The sequence below is a fragment of the Mesoplodon densirostris genome, chromosome 4, assembly GCF_025265405.1.
Source record: "Mesoplodon densirostris isolate mMesDen1 chromosome 4, mMesDen1 primary haplotype, whole genome shotgun sequence".
Classification (NCBI taxonomy): domain Eukaryota; kingdom Metazoa; phylum Chordata; class Mammalia; order Artiodactyla; family Ziphiidae; genus Mesoplodon; species Mesoplodon densirostris.
The window spans coordinates 125357971-125375864 of NC_082664.1; the positions used below are offsets into that span (position 1 = coordinate 125357971).

A 17894-nucleotide genomic window follows, 5' to 3' on the forward strand; every position below is an offset into this window, starting at 1 on the left:
AGTGATTGTTATACATATACATGTATCTATTCTTTTTCAAGCTCTTTCCCCAGTTAGTTTATTACAAAATATTGAGCAGAGTTTCCTGTGCTATACAGCAGGTCCTCGTTGGGACGAGGTTTTGTCTTCTCAGCTTCTCTTGTGTGACTTGCAGAGCACAGGGGCACGGTAGGCACTTAAGTTTGGGTTGAAAGAATAAGTGAGGGCACACTTCTCCCCCTCCCCACCTTCCCGGATTATCGAAAGGCACCTGTCATGTACTGAGGAGCCCCATGCCCCTGATGAGTACAATGTGAGTTAATGAATGGCAGAATTGCTACCTGAAGACCAGCACGCCCACTGCAGAGAGCCCCTTCAGCAAGCAGCATGCAGTCTCAGAGTGAGGTCCTCAGCCCACCTCCACAGCAGAGTGACCACAGTGCCCATCAGGACTCCCTGATCTCGGAGAAAATTCTTTGCAAGTGTTCCAGGCAATTCCCATGCACTTGGAATTTGAGAACACTAGGGAAAGTGTGAATTTGTGTGAGGCAGCGAAGTGGTTTGCAGCCTGCTGGATAGCTGTTATCAGAATGCTCTAAGTTCAAAGCATCCTGACTCAAACTGGCTTAAACAATAAAGGGGACTCATTGGTCACATAACTGGAAAGTTACGGGGGAGTGGACTGAGGGGGTAGCTTGATTCAGGGGACCATCAAGACCCTCCTGGACTTGGTTTCTCCATTCTGTCATCCAGCATCTGCCTCATCCCAAGGCCAGAGCTCCCTTCCCCACGCAGACCCCTATCAACTTCCAGACATATGTGATTCTTTGTCCCAGCCAGGGAAGGGACGTGGGGGTAGGAAAGGAGACACTTAGTTCGTTAGTTAATTCTAGTGGCTCTTTTAGAAGAGGAAGAATGCTTATTTCCCAGAAAAACTTCTTCCTTGGTCATGTTGCCCTTTCTTAAACTATGGCCGGGGGATGGCAATACAGTGATTCATTTCAGCCTAAACCACATGCCTCCCCCAACACACGTGCCAACACACACACACAACACACACACACACACACACCCCAGAGATAGAATCAGCTTCCTCCAAAGACTGTGGCTGAATGGGAGAGGTGAGGATACCAGAATAAAAACCAGGGTAGCTAGCAAGAGGACAGCGATGTCGGGGAGCCAGGCACAATGCCCACTACTATTCCTGCGCGAACCTGGGCCTTCTCAAAACCCAGTCCCCTCCTCTGGGAAACCTTCCAATCCCTCCCCGACTCTGTGCACCCACACACCACCTCCCCTCATCCACCTATCCATCCACCCACTTACTATGTTCCTGGGGTGCTGGGGGCTAAGTGCTCAGTGTGAACCAGAGATTTCTACCCCAGTGGTGTTTTCAATCTGGGCAAGGAGAGAAAAGTTAATCAAATGATTACACTAGTTAATGTCTAGTTTCTCGAGTAAGTACAAGGAAAAAAATGAGAGTTGTGGGGGAGAGAATGAGCTTGTGTCTGGGGACCTGACCTGTTAAGGATGCGGGGCTGGGGAGGGCGGCTTGAGGGAAGGTTTTCCCGAGAAAGTGTTGTGGGACTTCTGCTCTAGTTTTCACCACACTGGCCATCCTACCCTCTGCCTCAGCTGTCTCCCTTTCTAGAAGGGCCAGCCTCCACACCCATGGGTTGTGGTCCAGGGCCTGATTTAAAGCTTATGCAACAAATGTGCATTGAATTTAATTGTGAGCGGTTAGAAGCGCTGGGAAGGAAGGTGGCTAGGTTCCAAAGAAGAGCTTCACTGTTATGGTAACAGTGGGCACAGGGTCCTCCTGGATGCTTTGGAATGCCTCAGGGGTGGGGGGTGGACAGCGTAGAGGTGGAAGGGGGATCTGCATTTATTCCAGGGCCAGGAGAAGCACTGCGGCCTTTACATTACGAGCCCCAGGGTGCAGGAGAGCAGGGGGTTGTCTCAGAATGGAAACTGGACGGACATCCACTCCCCTTCGCCAAGGGAGACCCGAGTCATGGCCCGTGTCCCTGAGTCACCTTAGGTACCCCTCTGAGCTCTCGGAAGCTCCTTCCTCTGGGACATGAGAATAGAAGCCACTCTTCCTGAACAGACTCTGAATTTGGTGGTGGTGGTGGTGGTGGTGTGGAGGCAGGCGCTGCACTGGTGAGGTGGTTCCCAGGAGCGGTTCTCTGGAATTTTCTCCTAAGGCAGAGGTGGGGTGGAGGCAGAAGGAGAGATCCGGAGAGGCGTCGAGGCCGCAGCCCGCCGCCCGCGCAGGTGGCAGAGGGGCCGCGACTGGCCCGCAGCCAGAGCCCAGCGGTGTCCGGGCGCCCCTCCCCGCCGCTCGAGCCCTCCCACTTCCTCTGAAGCAGCCGCGGCTGTCAGGGAGCCGGGCGCCGCGCGCAGTGCAGGCTCGGGGCGCCGCGCAGAGGAGGCTGTCACTCTGGCTCGCCGCCCCCCGCCAACGCTCCGCACCGCGCCCCGCCAACGCGCCGCGGACCATGGACCTGACCAGGGGCCTCCTGGTGGCCTGGGCCCTCAGCCTGTGGCCAGGTACGTGCCCCCTTATACCCCCTCCACCCCCCGCCTCCGGGAGCCCCTCCCTGACCTTCCGAGGCCTGGGATAAACAGCTGCCAGGAGCCGGTCGCGGTGCGCTCCCAGGGTCCGACTTCAGCGGCTCTCGGGGACGTGAGTCCCCCGGGAACTGGCTGCAGTCGAGCGACTCCGCCAAGTTCCGCGCTAGAGGGAGGCTCGCGGAGGCGGCCAGAGGCCGGGACTTTGGTGGAGTTTAAGAGGCTCGAGTTGAAAAGCGCCGAGGGCTGGTGGCCCCGCCGGGCGCCCTGCTTACCTCCAAGCGCCCCGCCGAGCCTTCCGCGCCGCCGCGGGGGTCACTCGCGGTGCCTGGAGCGCCGAGGGCGCGCGTCCTGAGCGAGGGAAGGGGTCAGGGCGCCCGGAGAAAGCATCCCTAAGAGTGGGGAGCGTGCTGCGGCGGTCCCGGGGAAGGGGGGTTGCTGGGGGAGAGCCGGGAGCAAGAGCCGCCCAGGGTCCCTCGGGCCGGAACGGAGCGCAGCCTTGGGGCGGTCGGCGCCCAGGCTCTGGCGAGCCGTCGCGGGCCTAGCCGAAGGCTGCGGAGAGCAGCTCGGCAGTCCAGGGCTCCCGAAAACATTACCTGACCCTCGAGATAGGGACGGGGCATCGCCCCCCAGCCCGCGCTCAGAACTGTGCGCTCATTCAATAATGCGGGGGATTCCGCCATCGCTGAGACGTGCGCCACTGCCTAATGCACTCCAGGTGTCGCGGCGCGGCGGGGACCCCGGGCCGGCGTGGCGCGCGGCCCGGAGCGAGAGGCCAGCCCTGGGCTATCCTCACTGGGGCACCCGGCCCGGGAGTCCCCACACCCCGAGTCCCGGAGTGACCCGCCACTTGGTGGCGGCGGCCAGAGGCGCTGTTCTACGGATCGGGAAAGCTTGCGGGACCCCTCCTTGGCGTGGCCGAGTGCTCTGGCGGGGACCAGCACCTTGGAAACTGGCCGAAGGGCCTAGCCCCCCCTTCTGCGTGGGCTCCAGGTCTGGGCTGGGGCCAGTAGTAGGAGTCAGATGCGGTGGCAGGGGGAGAGGCGCCCTCAAAGAGCACAGGTGGAGATCCCCCAGCCCAAGCAAGCTCACCCAGTCCCCGGGTAGTACGGGAAACAAGTGCACCCAGCGTCGGTCTATAGTGGAGCTTCTGGGAGGGCCTGTAGTTGAAAGGGGCTGTGCTGGTGGGGTTCAGTTCAGATCGTAGAGTCACAACTGAAAACAAACACTGATGATTTAAGTTGGGGAGGAGAGAGCGTTGGGGACAGCGGGGGAAGAGCTGCGACCAGGCCAGCATATATCTAGAAACCCGCTGCCGGAGGAGGTGGTGAAGCCCTCTCTAGGTCATTTAGGCAAGAGGGGGAACTCTAGGAACTGCCTTCAAATCACTAGGAGACCCAGCCATAGAAAAAGAGAATGCACTCCTGTGTGACCCCAGATATGTGGCCCCTCCAGAACTTGAGTTGAAGTGGCTTCTTTAGGGGCTAGAGACAGTCCAGACCTCAGGAAGCTAGGGACAAAAGCTTTGAAATCAGACCTGGCTCTGCTGTTCTGGCTCTGCTGCCCACTAGCCTTACCGCCTTAGGCAGGTTATGCAATCTCTCCAACAGGTATCCTCCTCTGTGAACGGAGATAGATATTCTGAGACCATGAAGTTGTCGGCCTGATTAAGTCAGGCTGGCCCTGTAAGAAAAGTTCTTAACACAGGGTTTGGTGCACAGTAGGGCTGAATCGGTGGTTGATAATGATAAAGCAGGGATGGAGGGGGGTAAGGGAGTGTGGTGAAGGACAGGGACAGGATTTGTGACTCAGAACTCCCTTCATATGGAGAAAACCACTCCTGAGTTATGTCTGGTCAGTCTGAGTTCTTGAAATATGGGATTCATTAAACATATCAATCAGTGTTGGAACAACATCTGCCTGCAAGGAACTGGGGGTGGGGCCCAAGCATGTATGCAGTCAGGGCCCTGCCTGTAGCTAAGAACAAGGTGAGACCAGAGAAAGCTAAATAGAAGCACTGGGGAGTGAATGGCACAGAGAAGCTAAGGGCTGCAATTCGAACAGAAGTTCAGTTCTGCTTGAATAAGGCTTCCTGCAGGAGGAGATGGCATTTGGACTGGGCCTTAAAGGAGTGTGTAGAGTGTGGATAGACCTTAAAGTGGGACTGTTTGTACATTAGAGTGTTATTTCCTGGAACTACAGTAGTTAAAGAACAAAAAGATGAATATTTGAAAACCACAAAGATGACTCTGGTCAGTAGTGACTCTGAAGATTAGAAGGGTCACAGAAGTCATTGGGTCCATTCCCCCAGCTCCAGAGCAGGACTGATGTTGATCTCTCATCTGTGCATCACATGGATTCAATGTGAGGATTATCAGGAAGCTTGCCTACTGGTGATGGCACAGTTTGGCTGGTCAGGGACTTGTCACAGGCCAAGTTGGTGGGGGAGTCCTCATTAAGGCCATTATGAGTTCAGAGGCTTGATCTTTCCAGAGCTTCTGCTGCAGGCTGGGAAGGGTGATGAGATGGGCAGAACTATCAAGAAAGCCAGAAAAAATGTAGACAGGTCCAAAGACTTATAGCTGACGTTCAGAGAGAACAGACCCATTGATCAGAACTTGCCTATTGTAATGCATCTGACGATTAGGAAAAAGAATATATATATGTATAACTGAGTCACTTTGCTGTACGGCAGAAATTAAACACAACATTGTAAATCAACTATACTTCAATAAAATTTTTAAAAATAAAATAAAAGTGAAATCCTCCCAGTTTGGAAGCAGAAAAAAAGAAAAAAAAAACCCTCAGTCTTTACTGAGCACTTGTTACCTGACAGGTGACATAAAGACACATAGGGAGATCAGACAGAGCGTGGGGGTGAAGGCCCTGGGGTTTTACTGCCTGGGATGGGTCTGGCCTCTGCTAATTGGGACTCTGTTTCCTTGGCAAGTTACTAACCAGCTCTGTGCCTCAGTTTTCTCATCTGCAAAATGGGGATGATAACAATAGAACTTAAAGAGTATCCAAAGATTTATGATGTGTATAAAGTACTTGGAAAGTTGCAGGCACATATTGAGCATTTAGGAGTTTGCCTTTCTTCTCCATCATCATCATCATCATTGCTCGTTACTGGCCATTGAGTAAGGGATCTAAGGATGCAGAGATGTAACCTTCATACTTCATACTCATAAATAAACCTAAACTTTCTTAATCCCTTCTCCCAAAGGCCTGGCCCAAAATCTTGGTCATAATGGGAACTCAGGGATTTTTGTTTTTGTTTTTGTTTTTGTTTTGCCATTGAGGCTGTCTTGAAGTCAGTATGATCCTGGCATGAGTGTTTTGTGTCGTTGGAGAGGAGAAGAACGATACCACTCCCTTATGTGTCCTTGTGCGTGGGGGTCTTATTCAGCAGAAAACCTTGTATGGAAAAGGCACAGTACTGGGCACCACAGGTGTGCAAAGACTAAAAAGATCCAAGTCCTGCTCTCCAGCTTGGGAAGAGCAGGGAAGGAGATAAAGTTTGTCACTTTGCCTCCCCAGTGCCCACCCTGCTGGGAGCTTGTCAGCCAAGCCTCTCAGCCACCATCAGCCGTGGAGCTTCTGGACCCTTCCACAGGCAGACCCTGGGGGCCCTAACGAGATGAAAGTAGAATATGACCCTCTTTCTTCTTGTTCACCATGCCCCTATCTCTACCCTGCAGTGGATCCCCCAGAGATGGGATGTCTATCTCCTCAGCTAGACATCCTCATTGTTCCCAGCCCACCCACAGGGCTGTGGGTCCTTGAGAAACTCAGACAGCAGCTCACCTTCATTTTGCCCTCTGTGAACCTCTTTGTCTCCCCTCCTGCAGTGACAGCTTCCTCCAGCAGCAGGGACTTCCCTTCCATCCCCTCCCCTCATTGCTTAGGACAGAACTATGATCTTAGCTGGCGTAGCTTGGCTCTTGCTGTATAGAAGGGAGTTTTTGGAGAATTAAAAAGCCCTCTTTTCTCTCCTTAATGCCTGACTTTGGAGATTCTTGTCTCACTATAGGCTTCCAGATCTTACTTACATTGTTCTATTGCAGTTGCAAAGAGAAAGGATCCATCACAATCCTCCCCAGGTAGTGACAGCCTCTGGCTGACTCAGGGAGGGTCAGCTACAGAACAAGCTTTAAACATGCACTAACACATTCCAAAAACGGTGTCTCATCTGGCCCTCATAGCTTAATGCCCCTATCCCAACACCACCGAACCGTGGGCTACCCTCAGAAATTCATAGCCATTTGAAACTATTTTCCCAAAACAATTATGAGCTCCAAAGTCACCCACATGCCCTTAGTGTGGAGTGCTTGCTCTAGGGAGCTGTGGTCCAGCAAGGAGGGTCCCCATCCCCCAACATGTAAATCCTGAGTGTACCAATTCTTAGTTGAAATCCCAGAAGGTTACCAGCCAGGGGAGAAGGGGAGGAGACTAGAGTCGGTCATCTCGTAAGCCAAAAATAAATAAGCTCCCCCAAAATTCCATGAAGGGTTTTCATACTCTGTACTTATGACCTTCATGAGATGAATAAAATTCCTCCTGGAGAAAGAAGTCAGTGTGGTCAAACATGCCCCCATCTCCACCCCCACTGCCTCTATCCCAAACTTCCTCCACCTTCGAGTTTACTGAGCTGGAGTAGTGATCATTATGTGTGTGGCCTGGGAGCCCAACTGGATTCAAATCCTTTCGGCTTGGGTGACCCTGGATAAGTCCCTCTAGGCCTCATTTCCTCATCTGTAAAATGGGTAGAATAACGACTTCACAGGCTGATGTGTGCTTTAGATGATCTCTACGTGGTTCATTCATATCAAGTGTTTGGAACAGCATCTGGCACCCAGTAAGCCCTCAGCAAACAATAGCAGTTCATTGATCACCCTTCCCATCATTCACTTGATTCATACCAGGCACTGCATCAAGCATTTTCTCACATCTCAGCTAGGCTTTGCTATGGAAGTCACTACAGCAATCACCAGGTTACACGTGAGAAGTTAAATGGTTCATCCAGGGTCATGCTGACTGACTAAGAGGCGATGTTTGGTGTTTGCCCTTAATCTGTGCATAATGTCTCTTCAGGAGGGCACAGAAAGATGATAAGATGCCCTTGCTGGAAGATACTGTCTTCAGGGAAAATGAGATCTGTACGCAAATGGCCATCCTCACATGGACACTGGTCCAGGAGAAGCAGCTCTCTCGTTCAGACTCAGCTAGACAGCGATTTCCCACTCAAGATGCTGGCTTGGTGAGAAGTGGTCCTCACACCCTGCCTTTTAATACGGGAGCCTCTCTCCCTCACTTGCCTCCCTGCTCAGGGCTGAGTGGGGCTCTACCATCTGCCCCCAAGTCCCAATATTTTGGGCCACTCTGACTGCCTCTCCAACCCTCCTCAGGGTCTAGGCTGGGCATTGCTCTCCTCCCTTCCCTGCCTCTGCTTCCCCTAATCAAAACCTGCTCTGAGCTCCAGGCCTAACGAGTTAATTCATGCTGCACAGCACTAATGAGTGATGACAGCTTCATGTGTCCTTCAAAGTGATTTGCATTTTAACTGGGCTGTGCCTTGAGCCAAAGGATCAAGGGGCTAATGATGGAATTTCAGGTACCAGGACCTGAAATAGGTGAGACCAAAAAGTTGAGGCAAGGGACCTGCCTGGCCTGGTCCAGCCCCTTATCCCACTACTCCATCACTGATCAGATGGGTTCTACCTGGGTCCTTGTGGATGATGGGCGGCCTCATCCTGTAACATAGAAGAAGCCAGTCTGTGGCTTGGGTGATGCTGCTCTAAAGCGGGCAGAGGTTTTTCCACGTGGCATGTGGGGTGAGTTAGGCAAGTTGCTATAGCAGTGTGCTCCAGGATTCCAAACAGGATGACACAGAGAAGGGGCTCCTGCCTCCGTAGCTGGGGCTGACAGCTTTCTTCCCCCAGCAGCATCACCCAGCTGGGCCAGGCTACAGGAATCCTGACCCTGCAGATTTCCAGGACCTATTTCTTTGCAGACTGGGCCTCAAGAAGGCCATGGAAAAATCATGAAACGAGTAAGTGGATACAGCTCCCAACAGTCTGCAAAGAGCACTCCCGTATATTTGTTCTGTCAGTCAGAATAGGCCAAGTGAGGTCAGAGGTCCTGTCGAGGCTGGTATGTCCATTAGATAGAGGGGGAAACTGAGGCTTTTCACAGTTAAATGATTTCCTGTGATTTCCCCAAGATCACGTAGGAATTCAGGGACAGATCTTCTGGCCAAAGATGAGATTAGAAACCTAGTTTGCTACACTCGTCAGAGGAACTTAAGGAGCAAACAGTGCTTCGGCCAAAGGAATGAAGTTCTAATGGTAGATTTTCTACATCTGTGGCAGGCAGGTAGGACAAGATCATTGAAATCATTCTCTGTAGACCACTGGGGGTGTCTGCAGTCTCCACCATCTGTCCTTTCTGTCTCGCCCATCCCCAGGCCCTCAGACTACTGCCTTCTCCTACTGCCAGGAAGAAGACCACAAAGTGATGTCCATCTCCTCTCCTTCTACTGGAATTACTCTTTTCCTGGAGCTCATAGCCTCTCATATTTGGTGACTGGTGGCAACCATAAAGTCCCATAAATAGTATGTAGACAGAGCTCTTCTCTGAGTTTATTCCCACCACTTACCACATATGCAGGATCAGCTACATAATCTGTGGGGCCCAGTGTGAAATGAAAATACAGGGCTCCTTGTTTAAAGACTATTAAGAATTTCAAGGTGGCCACGGCAGAGCATTAAACCAAGCGGGGGCCCTTCTGAGTGTGGGGCTGAGCAACTGCTCACAGAGTTCTCCCTGCAGGCTTATGATTTGGCAAGGAAGGCACCAGGATCCCTCTTGACACATGAAGAAACTGTGTGGCTCGTCCATTTGGCCAGTATGTACTGAGCACCCACTAAACCCCAGGCATCTCCAGGTTCTGGAAATTCCAAATCAGATAAGGCCCAGCCTCTGTGAGGGCAGGAAGGCACAGATCACACACAGGCTGCAGGGCCCATGAAAAGTGCTGGTGTCTGTAGATGCAGGGGTGCCCATAGAGCAGTTCTGAAGGCACACAGCCAGGGCTGTGGAATGATTTTTAAGCCATGGAATTCAGAGGATGCTTCTGTCTCCAGTTACAGCCTCAAGACCCCTTTGAGAACCTTTGGGGGGGACCTTCAAGCATTTGATGCTGAGCTCTGGAGTAGCCCTCTTGGCGAAAGCAAGAAGCCAAAACTTGAAATGCTGGCCTTTCCACAGCCACGGGTATTGGTGCTGCCGTGGTCCTGCTGGGCTAATCCTTCTAAATAAGGGGTCACTTCTTGGGTTTTTTACCTGCCCACTTCAGCCTCCCCTCTTGGTCTGCAGACAATCAGCAAGTCCAGTGGTCCTCATTCATGGGTGAACAAGAGAATGATGGTGTAAAACAGAACTTTTCACTGTCCCCACCAGAACACACCATCACTGTCCTTGATGGAGCCTGGCCTTGGCATTTTTTAAAGCTCCCCAGTAATTCTAATGGGCAGCCAAGGCTAAGACTCACCGGTGTCATCTAAACCCAATCCCCAATCAAGCAGAAGAGAAAACACTGGCCAGGGAAGGGAAGTGACTTTCTCAGGGTCACAAACAGTCAGTGGTGAAACCAAGATGTAACCAATTGTCCTGCTTCCCAGTTTTCCAGCCCACCTCCCCAGCCTGCAGTCTCACAGGATTCATAGCCAGGCTGGGCTGGAGATGTAGGGTGGAACCAGAGTTTGAGCGGTTGAGGCACCAGGGGCAACTTGAGATGGGAGTTGGTATCTGGGGGTTATTCATTTAGTGACCCTGTCTGTGTCCCCCACAAGGCCATAGCTATTGATCACTGTGTGGCCCCAAGTGGGCCAGAGGAAAGCCAAAGAGGGGCTATGGGGACACCAATTTGGCTGAGGATCCTGGTCAGAACTGCTCACAGACAGATGGACCGGCACGGTAGGAGGTGTCCAGCAGGGGTTAAACAGAGCCCATTAAGGTCATTCCAACCCTGAGATTCTGGGCCCCACTGAAGCTGTTGTGAGTGTTCAGGTGAAGGAAACACCTGACTCAGGATGGGGACTGTCAAAGAGAAGCCCAGGTGGGGTGGGTAAGGGATGCTCCATCAGGAAAAAGAGGAGAGGCTTGCCTGCGGGAGGCAGAGCAGGAAGCCCCTGGGACCAGCCTGAGGCCCAAACTCAGTTATCATCCTCCCTCCCTCCTGACCCCATCCACCCAGACCTTCCTCAATAGCAGACAAAGTGAGGCTAAAACACAAACTGAGTGTGTAGCCACTTCCCCTGCTTAAAACCCTCAGTGGCTCCCTATTGCCTTAGGTTGAGTCCAGCCTCTTTAATAGAGCTCACCAGACCCTGAATAGCCTGCACTCAGGACTCCCCTCTAGCAGCACCATGTGCATGGGCACGTCTACACCCCTATGGCACCTCCACTAAACTGAGCTTCTTAGTTTCTCAAACACACCAGCTCTCTCTGTCCTTCACTCACATTGTTCCCTATATCCCATCCGACCCCCTCCTTTCTCCTGGCTGTCTCCCATTTATTCTTCAGGTCTTCCTCCTGAAAGCCTCACCTGACTCAGTCAGACCTTGGATCAGTTACTTTTGTGATCTCAAGATGCCTATACTTCTTACAGTGTTATACCCCATACACAACACAGTATTATAATAGCCCAAACAGCTTTGCCCACTGGACTGGAGCAGGGACCACATCTCCTATCAGTCTCTGTATTGCCAGCTTTCCCACAGTGCCAGACATAGTACTGCTCAAATAATATGTGTTGAATGAATGTAAGAACTGTCTAAGTCAACAGAAAGATATTTAAGGGCAAGATAGATGTCTTATGTTTCTTTGCAGATGCACCCCCAAGAGGTCCCAACACAGTGGCCTGTATTAGGTGCTGTGCTAGGCGCTCTGAGGGATAAAACTTAAGAGATAAGTCCTGTCCTTCAAAGAGTTTATGGTCTAATAGGAGAGAGATCTTTGGATAAATAACTAATACAGGGCTTCCCTGGTGGCACAGTGGTTGAGAATCCGCCTGCCAATGCAGGGGACACAGGTTCCAGCCCTGGTCCGGGAGGATCCCACATGCCGCAGAGCAACTAAGCCCGTGCACCACAACTACTGAGCCTGTGCTCTAGAGCCCATGAGCCACAACTACTGAGCCCACGTGCCACACCTACTGAAGCCCGTGCACCTAGAGCCTGTGCTCCGCAAGAAGAGAAGCCACCGCAATGAGAAGCCCGCACACCGCGACAAAGAATAGCCCCCACTCACCGCAGCTAGAGAAAGCCAGTGCACAGCAACGAAGACCCAATGCAGCCAAAAAGAAATAATAATAACTAATACAAGGGAGGAAATAATAAAGCTGTAAGAGAGCTACAGATAAAAGACTCTGGAATTTGAGAGGTGAAAAAGAGATGATTTGTAACTGCAAGAAGAGCAGAGAATATATCTGGGGAACAGCCTGATGTTTGGTTGACAGGATGCTGGAGTATGTGCAGAACTGCAAGAATGGAACATAGGCTGAGGCCACCGAGAGAGGACCGAATGCCAAATAAGGCATTTGGATATAGCAGATGGGAGCCACTGAAGGTTTTTGAGGGAGGGTAGAGCATGTTCTAATCTATGGTTTGAGAAGTTCCTTGGTGGGGGGGAGGGGGATATGGGTGTAGGTTGAATGTGACAGGACAACACCTAGAAGCAAGTGGATTGCTAAGATGGCTACTGCAGCAACCCAGGCAGGAGGATGCCAGAGCCTGATGTAAAGGTGGTGAGAGGAGAGAGGAAGAGGGAACCTGTGAGGGGCAGAGTGGAACATCCTTGGTCACCAGGGAAAGAAAAGGAGAGAATATGGGGGGGGCGGTGTTAAGGACCAGGAAGTTGAGTGGATCCTGGACATGTCGACTTTGTGGGGCTCTTGGGCAGGTGGAAATATTGGCTGGGAGCTTGGAAGCGAGTCTGACTTGGAATGTTTTGACTGGGAGCCTGTCACGTACACATGCTTAGTGGCACGCGGGCCTGAGAGAGGGAGCACCCGTGACATGGGCCCTCCTTTCCCTCTATCCCCTTTCCAGGCCCAGAAGCAGTGATTCATGCCCCAAACTTAAAGAGAACCCAGAATCTGATTTTAAAAAGCCTTTCAGAGCAGAAGAAACCAACGAGAAGGCCAGGCCAGACCACAAGCCAAACATCAACTGTGGAATGTGCTTGCTGCTGACAGTGAGGCCAGCCAGGGGCAGACATGCTGGCAGGCTTGGCAAGAGGCCCCTCTGGTTGTCCGGAATATGTCAGAATGGTCACCGAGATGGTCCCTGCTCTTTCCTCTCTCTTTCGGGTGCATCTCTGCATTTGAGCACATCTTAAAACTAGCCCCTCCCCCCACCCCCAGTCTGTAAGTTGCACTGGTCCCCATGATCCTTGCTGTGAAAGCTCTGGTCTGCCATCCGTCTTCCCACCTCTGCTCAGCCCGGAGGACTAGGACCAGGAGACAGGCAGGGGTCTGGGGGCTGCTCTGGGGGTGCCCAGAAAGGCTCCTGTGGCTTGTGGCAACAGCCAGCCAACTGGTCTCCCTGCATCCGCCCTGTCCCTTGAGCTCCTGCACCCAGTAGCCAGAGTGATGCTGCTTGAATGTGGGTGGGATCATGTCCTAATCCCTCTGCCACGAATTCTCCGGGGCTCCCCTTCTTCTCTGGGTGAGAGGCTTGTGTGATCTGACTCCCCTGCCTTTTCGACCTCATCTTCTACTCCTCCCCCACTTGCTGCATCTGCTTCACCCACACAGTTTCCAGAATGTTCTTCAAACATACCTGGCGCCTTGGGCTTCGCACTTGCTATTCCTTCTGCCTGGATGCTCTTCACCAAAGAGCTTCTCTCGCTTCCTTCAGGTCTTCACCCCAACACCCGCCTCTCATGGAGGCCTTTCCTGCACCCCTAACTAAAATGTCAGCCTCCCCTGCATGTACTCCCTTATATAAACCCCTGTGCCTGCTTTAGTCCCACTGGGGTATTTCTGACTAGCGAGCATTATTACCGATTTTCTTTATTCACCTTGTTTATTGTCTGTCTCCTCCAATGGAGTGTCATCATGAAAGCAAGAATTTCTATATGTTGTTTTATATGTGTATCCCAGGGTCCAGAGCAGTGCCCAGCCAGAGGAGGCAAGTAATGAGTAGTTGTGGAATGAATGAATGAATCAGTGAAAACCTCCCCCCAGCCTGCAGCAGCCTGCAATCCCATTAGTTAATCCCCTTTGAGATAAGTATCACCCTCTCCCCAGTCACCTTTCTTAGGACACCAGTCCCCTAGGCGTTCAGTCCTGACACTTCGCAGGACATTGGTTAGTAAAACCTTTCTTTCCAGACAAGAGTGTGGTGGTAGTTGCTGGTGGGCTGCTGAGGTGGAGGAGGGGATCTTGAACGAGAAGGGCCTTGAAAGGGGCAAAGTGTTCAGAGCAGGCAGCCCAGGCTGGCCCAGCTGGGCCATGCTCTTCAGTGTTATTTACTGTGACTCAGAGAGGACACAAGGAGACATGGGACAGTCCTTGTTTTTACACAGTGAAAACCTAGGTATGTAATGGACTTCCCAGGGAACAGCGGGGTGGAGCAGAAGTTTAAAATGCCTCGTTTCCCACAGAAGGGTAGTGATTCAGACATCCTCCATGGACCGCAGAATGTGGATGTGTCCTCCGGTACCCCAGAAGGAGCTGGCAGTGCCCAGAGAAGATGGCAGGGGCGAAACAGCAGACCCTAATAGTGGACCAGGTTATGGTCCAATCCCTGGGAACCACCAGACCAGATTCTGCCCTGGTGACTGGGGAGATGACAATAAACCCATTGTACAGGTGGGGAGACTGAGTCTGAGCCCAGTGAGGTTCATATTTGGGGCATGTAACCACTGACTTGTGGTTTGAATACCGGCCCTGGCACTTACTAAGTGTGTGACCTTGGGCAGGTCACATCCTGTCTTTAGAATGTATAATGGGAATTATAACGCCTACCCTGTAGGATTAGTATGAATAAATAGAAATAATACTGATTACCAAACAACATGTCTGGCAGGGACGAGGTGCTCAATAAATGTGTACTACTTGCTAACAGTCATCGGGGGCTTCCATGAATCAGGCTTTGTTCTTTTTTTTTTTTTTTTAATTTATTTATTTATTTATTTATTTTTGGCTGCGTTGGGTCTTCGTTGCTGTGTGCAGGCTTTCTCTAGTTGCAGTGAGCGGGCTTCTCGTTGCGGTGGCTCCTCTTTGTTGCGGAGCACAGGCTTCAGTAGTTGTGGCACGTGGGCTCAGTAATGGTGGCTCACGGGCTCTAGAGCACAGGCTCAGTAGTTGTGGCATATGGGCTTAGTTGCTCCGCGGCACGTGGGATCTTCCTGGACCAGGACTGGAACCCGTGTCCCCTGCATTGGCAGGCGGTTTCTTAACCACTGCACCACCAGGGAAGCCCCAGATTTTGTTCTGAGCACTCGTCTTCTCAATAATCCTAAAAGAGGGGTGCTGTTATCTCCCCCATTTTAGAGAGGAGGAAACTGATGCATGTCATTAAGTAACTTACCCAAGATCACCAGGGTCTTAAAGTCACAGCCTGGGATTGGAACCCAGGGGGTCTGACTCCAGAAACTGCAATTCCCAGAGGTCATGTGACTTGACCGAGGTCTTGCAGCTGCCGATAAAAATGAGATCCAGACTCCAAATCCAGGTTTGGTCATCTCCAAAGCCCACCTTCTTTCCTGCTTTAACTGTACTGCTCACACGGCTCTGGCCATATCTGTGTAACATCTGGAGTACGTTCACTTAATAATTTTCATTCAACTGACTTTAAATCAACTCAGTCTTTGCACTTAACCTTCATCGTAAGCAATAATTGCTGTGAAACCTAAGTTTTGATTTGCTTGTAATTTTTTAATATCCATTAAACATGAGTTGTCAAGTTTTAATGTTCACCCTTGTCCCACGTAAACTCTTCTCACCCACTATGCCCTAGGAGACACTAGGTCACCCTGTGCAGCCCTCAGCAAGGACAGATGCCCCCTAGTCCCTACTCATCCAGAACTGAAGTGCGATGGGGCTCAGGTGTGACTGGGGGACGTTTTGACGAGACAGACCTAGACTCCATTCATCTGTGGCATGATTTCTCCACTGCCCTGGCTCTGTCTCCTTGGAGGTTTAGTCAGGGCCCCCTCCAGGGCTAGTATCCCCTTGGCACACAACGGGAAGAGTCCAGAGAAGTTGGCAGGTGTGGCCATTTTCTCTCGTGCTCAGCCCACCCCAGGGTGAGGCCCAGGAGGGCACTTTCCCGCCACCTGGTAGCCAGGTCCCTTAGTGTTTCTGCAGTGCTGTTTGGCTTGGCAATGGCCCCACTGGACTGGTGCCCACTGCTGATGGAGACGGGCCAGGGAAGAGGGGTCTGCCCAGGGTGCCCCACTTATGAGGGCGGAGGGAGCTTTTATGTGGAAGCAGAGGCCAAAAGCCCCAGATCAAAGCTTTGCTGAGCATTGCGCTGGCCTGGAGTTGGGAAGGGGGCAGGGAGGGATGTGTTAGGGGGATAGCAAGGAACCACTGGGGAGGGCAGTCCAAATAAGTCTGTTGTCTCCATGAAAGAAGAGGAAACCCCCAATCCTCTCAGTAACAAATGTCCTTAGAGGATGTAGGTTAAAGTGGAGAGGAGGTTGCTGCTTTCTCTGGGCCCTAGCAGCTCCAGAAAGGCCTCCTCTTCCAAGAAGCCCTCCTGGATCACTGCCAAAGTGATGATCATATTTCTGTGAGCTTCTCTATCACATCAGCTGCATTTCATCAGCTATCATCTTATCAGCTCTACCCTCACTCTCCACAAGGCTGCCTGTCCCTTGAGCAGTGGGCACTGTTCCCTACCTTCCCTCTTACCTTCTCCTCCCCTGTATAGCGTCCCACCATCCTGCCCTACCTCCAACTCTTAGGGTCTTGACACTGCCTCAGGCAGTTCACGCCAGCCTGCGCCCCTCTTCTTTAAACCTTGACTCCACTCAGCCTGCTGGGCAGTAAAACAGCTGCAGACTAATTCACACAGAGGCGTTCATGGCTAACTGAATATTAGACCTACCCTGCCTCTTATTGATTTTATAGGAAAGGTTGTTTGAAATCAGCCATGGCTTAGCCCAGGTGGACCAATCTGGGCCAACCCTGAATGTAGCAGAAGTGGAAACCAAAGCCTGGGACTGGATTACATCTCTCACTAACTGGACCCTCCAAGCCTAGGGTAATGAAAAAGCCCTGGATTGTGGATGAGGACCTCTGGGTCAAGTTTAGGCTCCAGTTCTAGACTTAAGTGAGTCATATGCCCTCTTGAGATGTCCATTCAACCCCTTCTAAAATAAATATTTGGCCTTCATGTTTCTGAAAGCTCTTCAGCGGCCATGCTTCCATGCTTCTGTGAACATTTCCTGAGCTAGAACCTTGACTCTGGGTATAAAGCCACGTGTAACACAAGAAAGAAGTTGACAACAGGAGTTCTATTTTATTTTATTTTAAATTTATTTTATTGAAGTATAGTTGATTTGCAATGTTGTGTTAATTTCTGCTGTACAGCAAAGTGATTGTTACACATATGTATACATTCTTTTTTATATTCTTTTCTATTATGGTTTGTCACAGGATATTGAATATAATTCCCTGTGCTATACAGTAGGACCTTGTTGTTTATCCATTCTATATATAATAGTTTGCATCTGCTAATCCTAAACTCCCAATCCATCACTCCCCCAACCCCCTCTCCCCCTTGGCAACCACAAGTCTGTTCTCTATGTCTGTGAGTCTGTTTCTGTTTCGTAGATAAGTTCATTTGTGTCATATTTTAGATTCCATACATAAGTGATACCAAATATTTGTCTTTCTCTTTCTGACTTATTTCACTTAGTATGATCATCTCTAGGACCATCCATGTTGCTGCAAATGGCATTATTTCATTCTTTTTTATGGCTGAGCAGTATTCCATTGTATATATGTACCACATCTTCTTTATCTATTCATCTGTCGATGGACGTTTAGGTTGCTTTCATGTCTTGGTTATTGTGAATAGTGCTCCTGTGAACATAGGGGTGCATGTGTCTTTTTGAATTATAGTTTTGTCTGGATATATGCCCAGGAGTGGGATTGCTGGGTCATATGGCAACTCTATTTTTAGTTTTTTGAGGAACCTCCACACAGTTTTCCATAGTGACTGCACCAGTTTACACAGGAATTCTATTTTAAAACAACTTCATCTAGAACATGGGTGGACCCAGTGCATGGTTAGCCCTTCATCATCCACAGGTTCATGAGG

General features: G+C 51.0%; 1 protein-coding gene across 2 annotated transcripts in view; it reads left to right on the forward strand.

Moving 5' to 3' along the window:
• The first annotated feature begins 2143 nt into the window (after positions 1-2143).
• Positions 2144-17894, forward strand: part of ITGA11 (integrin subunit alpha 11) — a 126988-nt gene continuing 111237 nt past the window's right edge. For both annotated transcript variants that reach the window (XM_060097100.1, XM_060097101.1), the window contains exon 1: positions 2144-2532. In XM_060097100.1, coding sequence (XP_059953083.1) covers positions 2481-2532 — 52 coding nt within the window. In that variant the 5' untranslated portion in view covers positions 2144-2480. The remainder of the gene's footprint in view (positions 2533-17894) is intronic.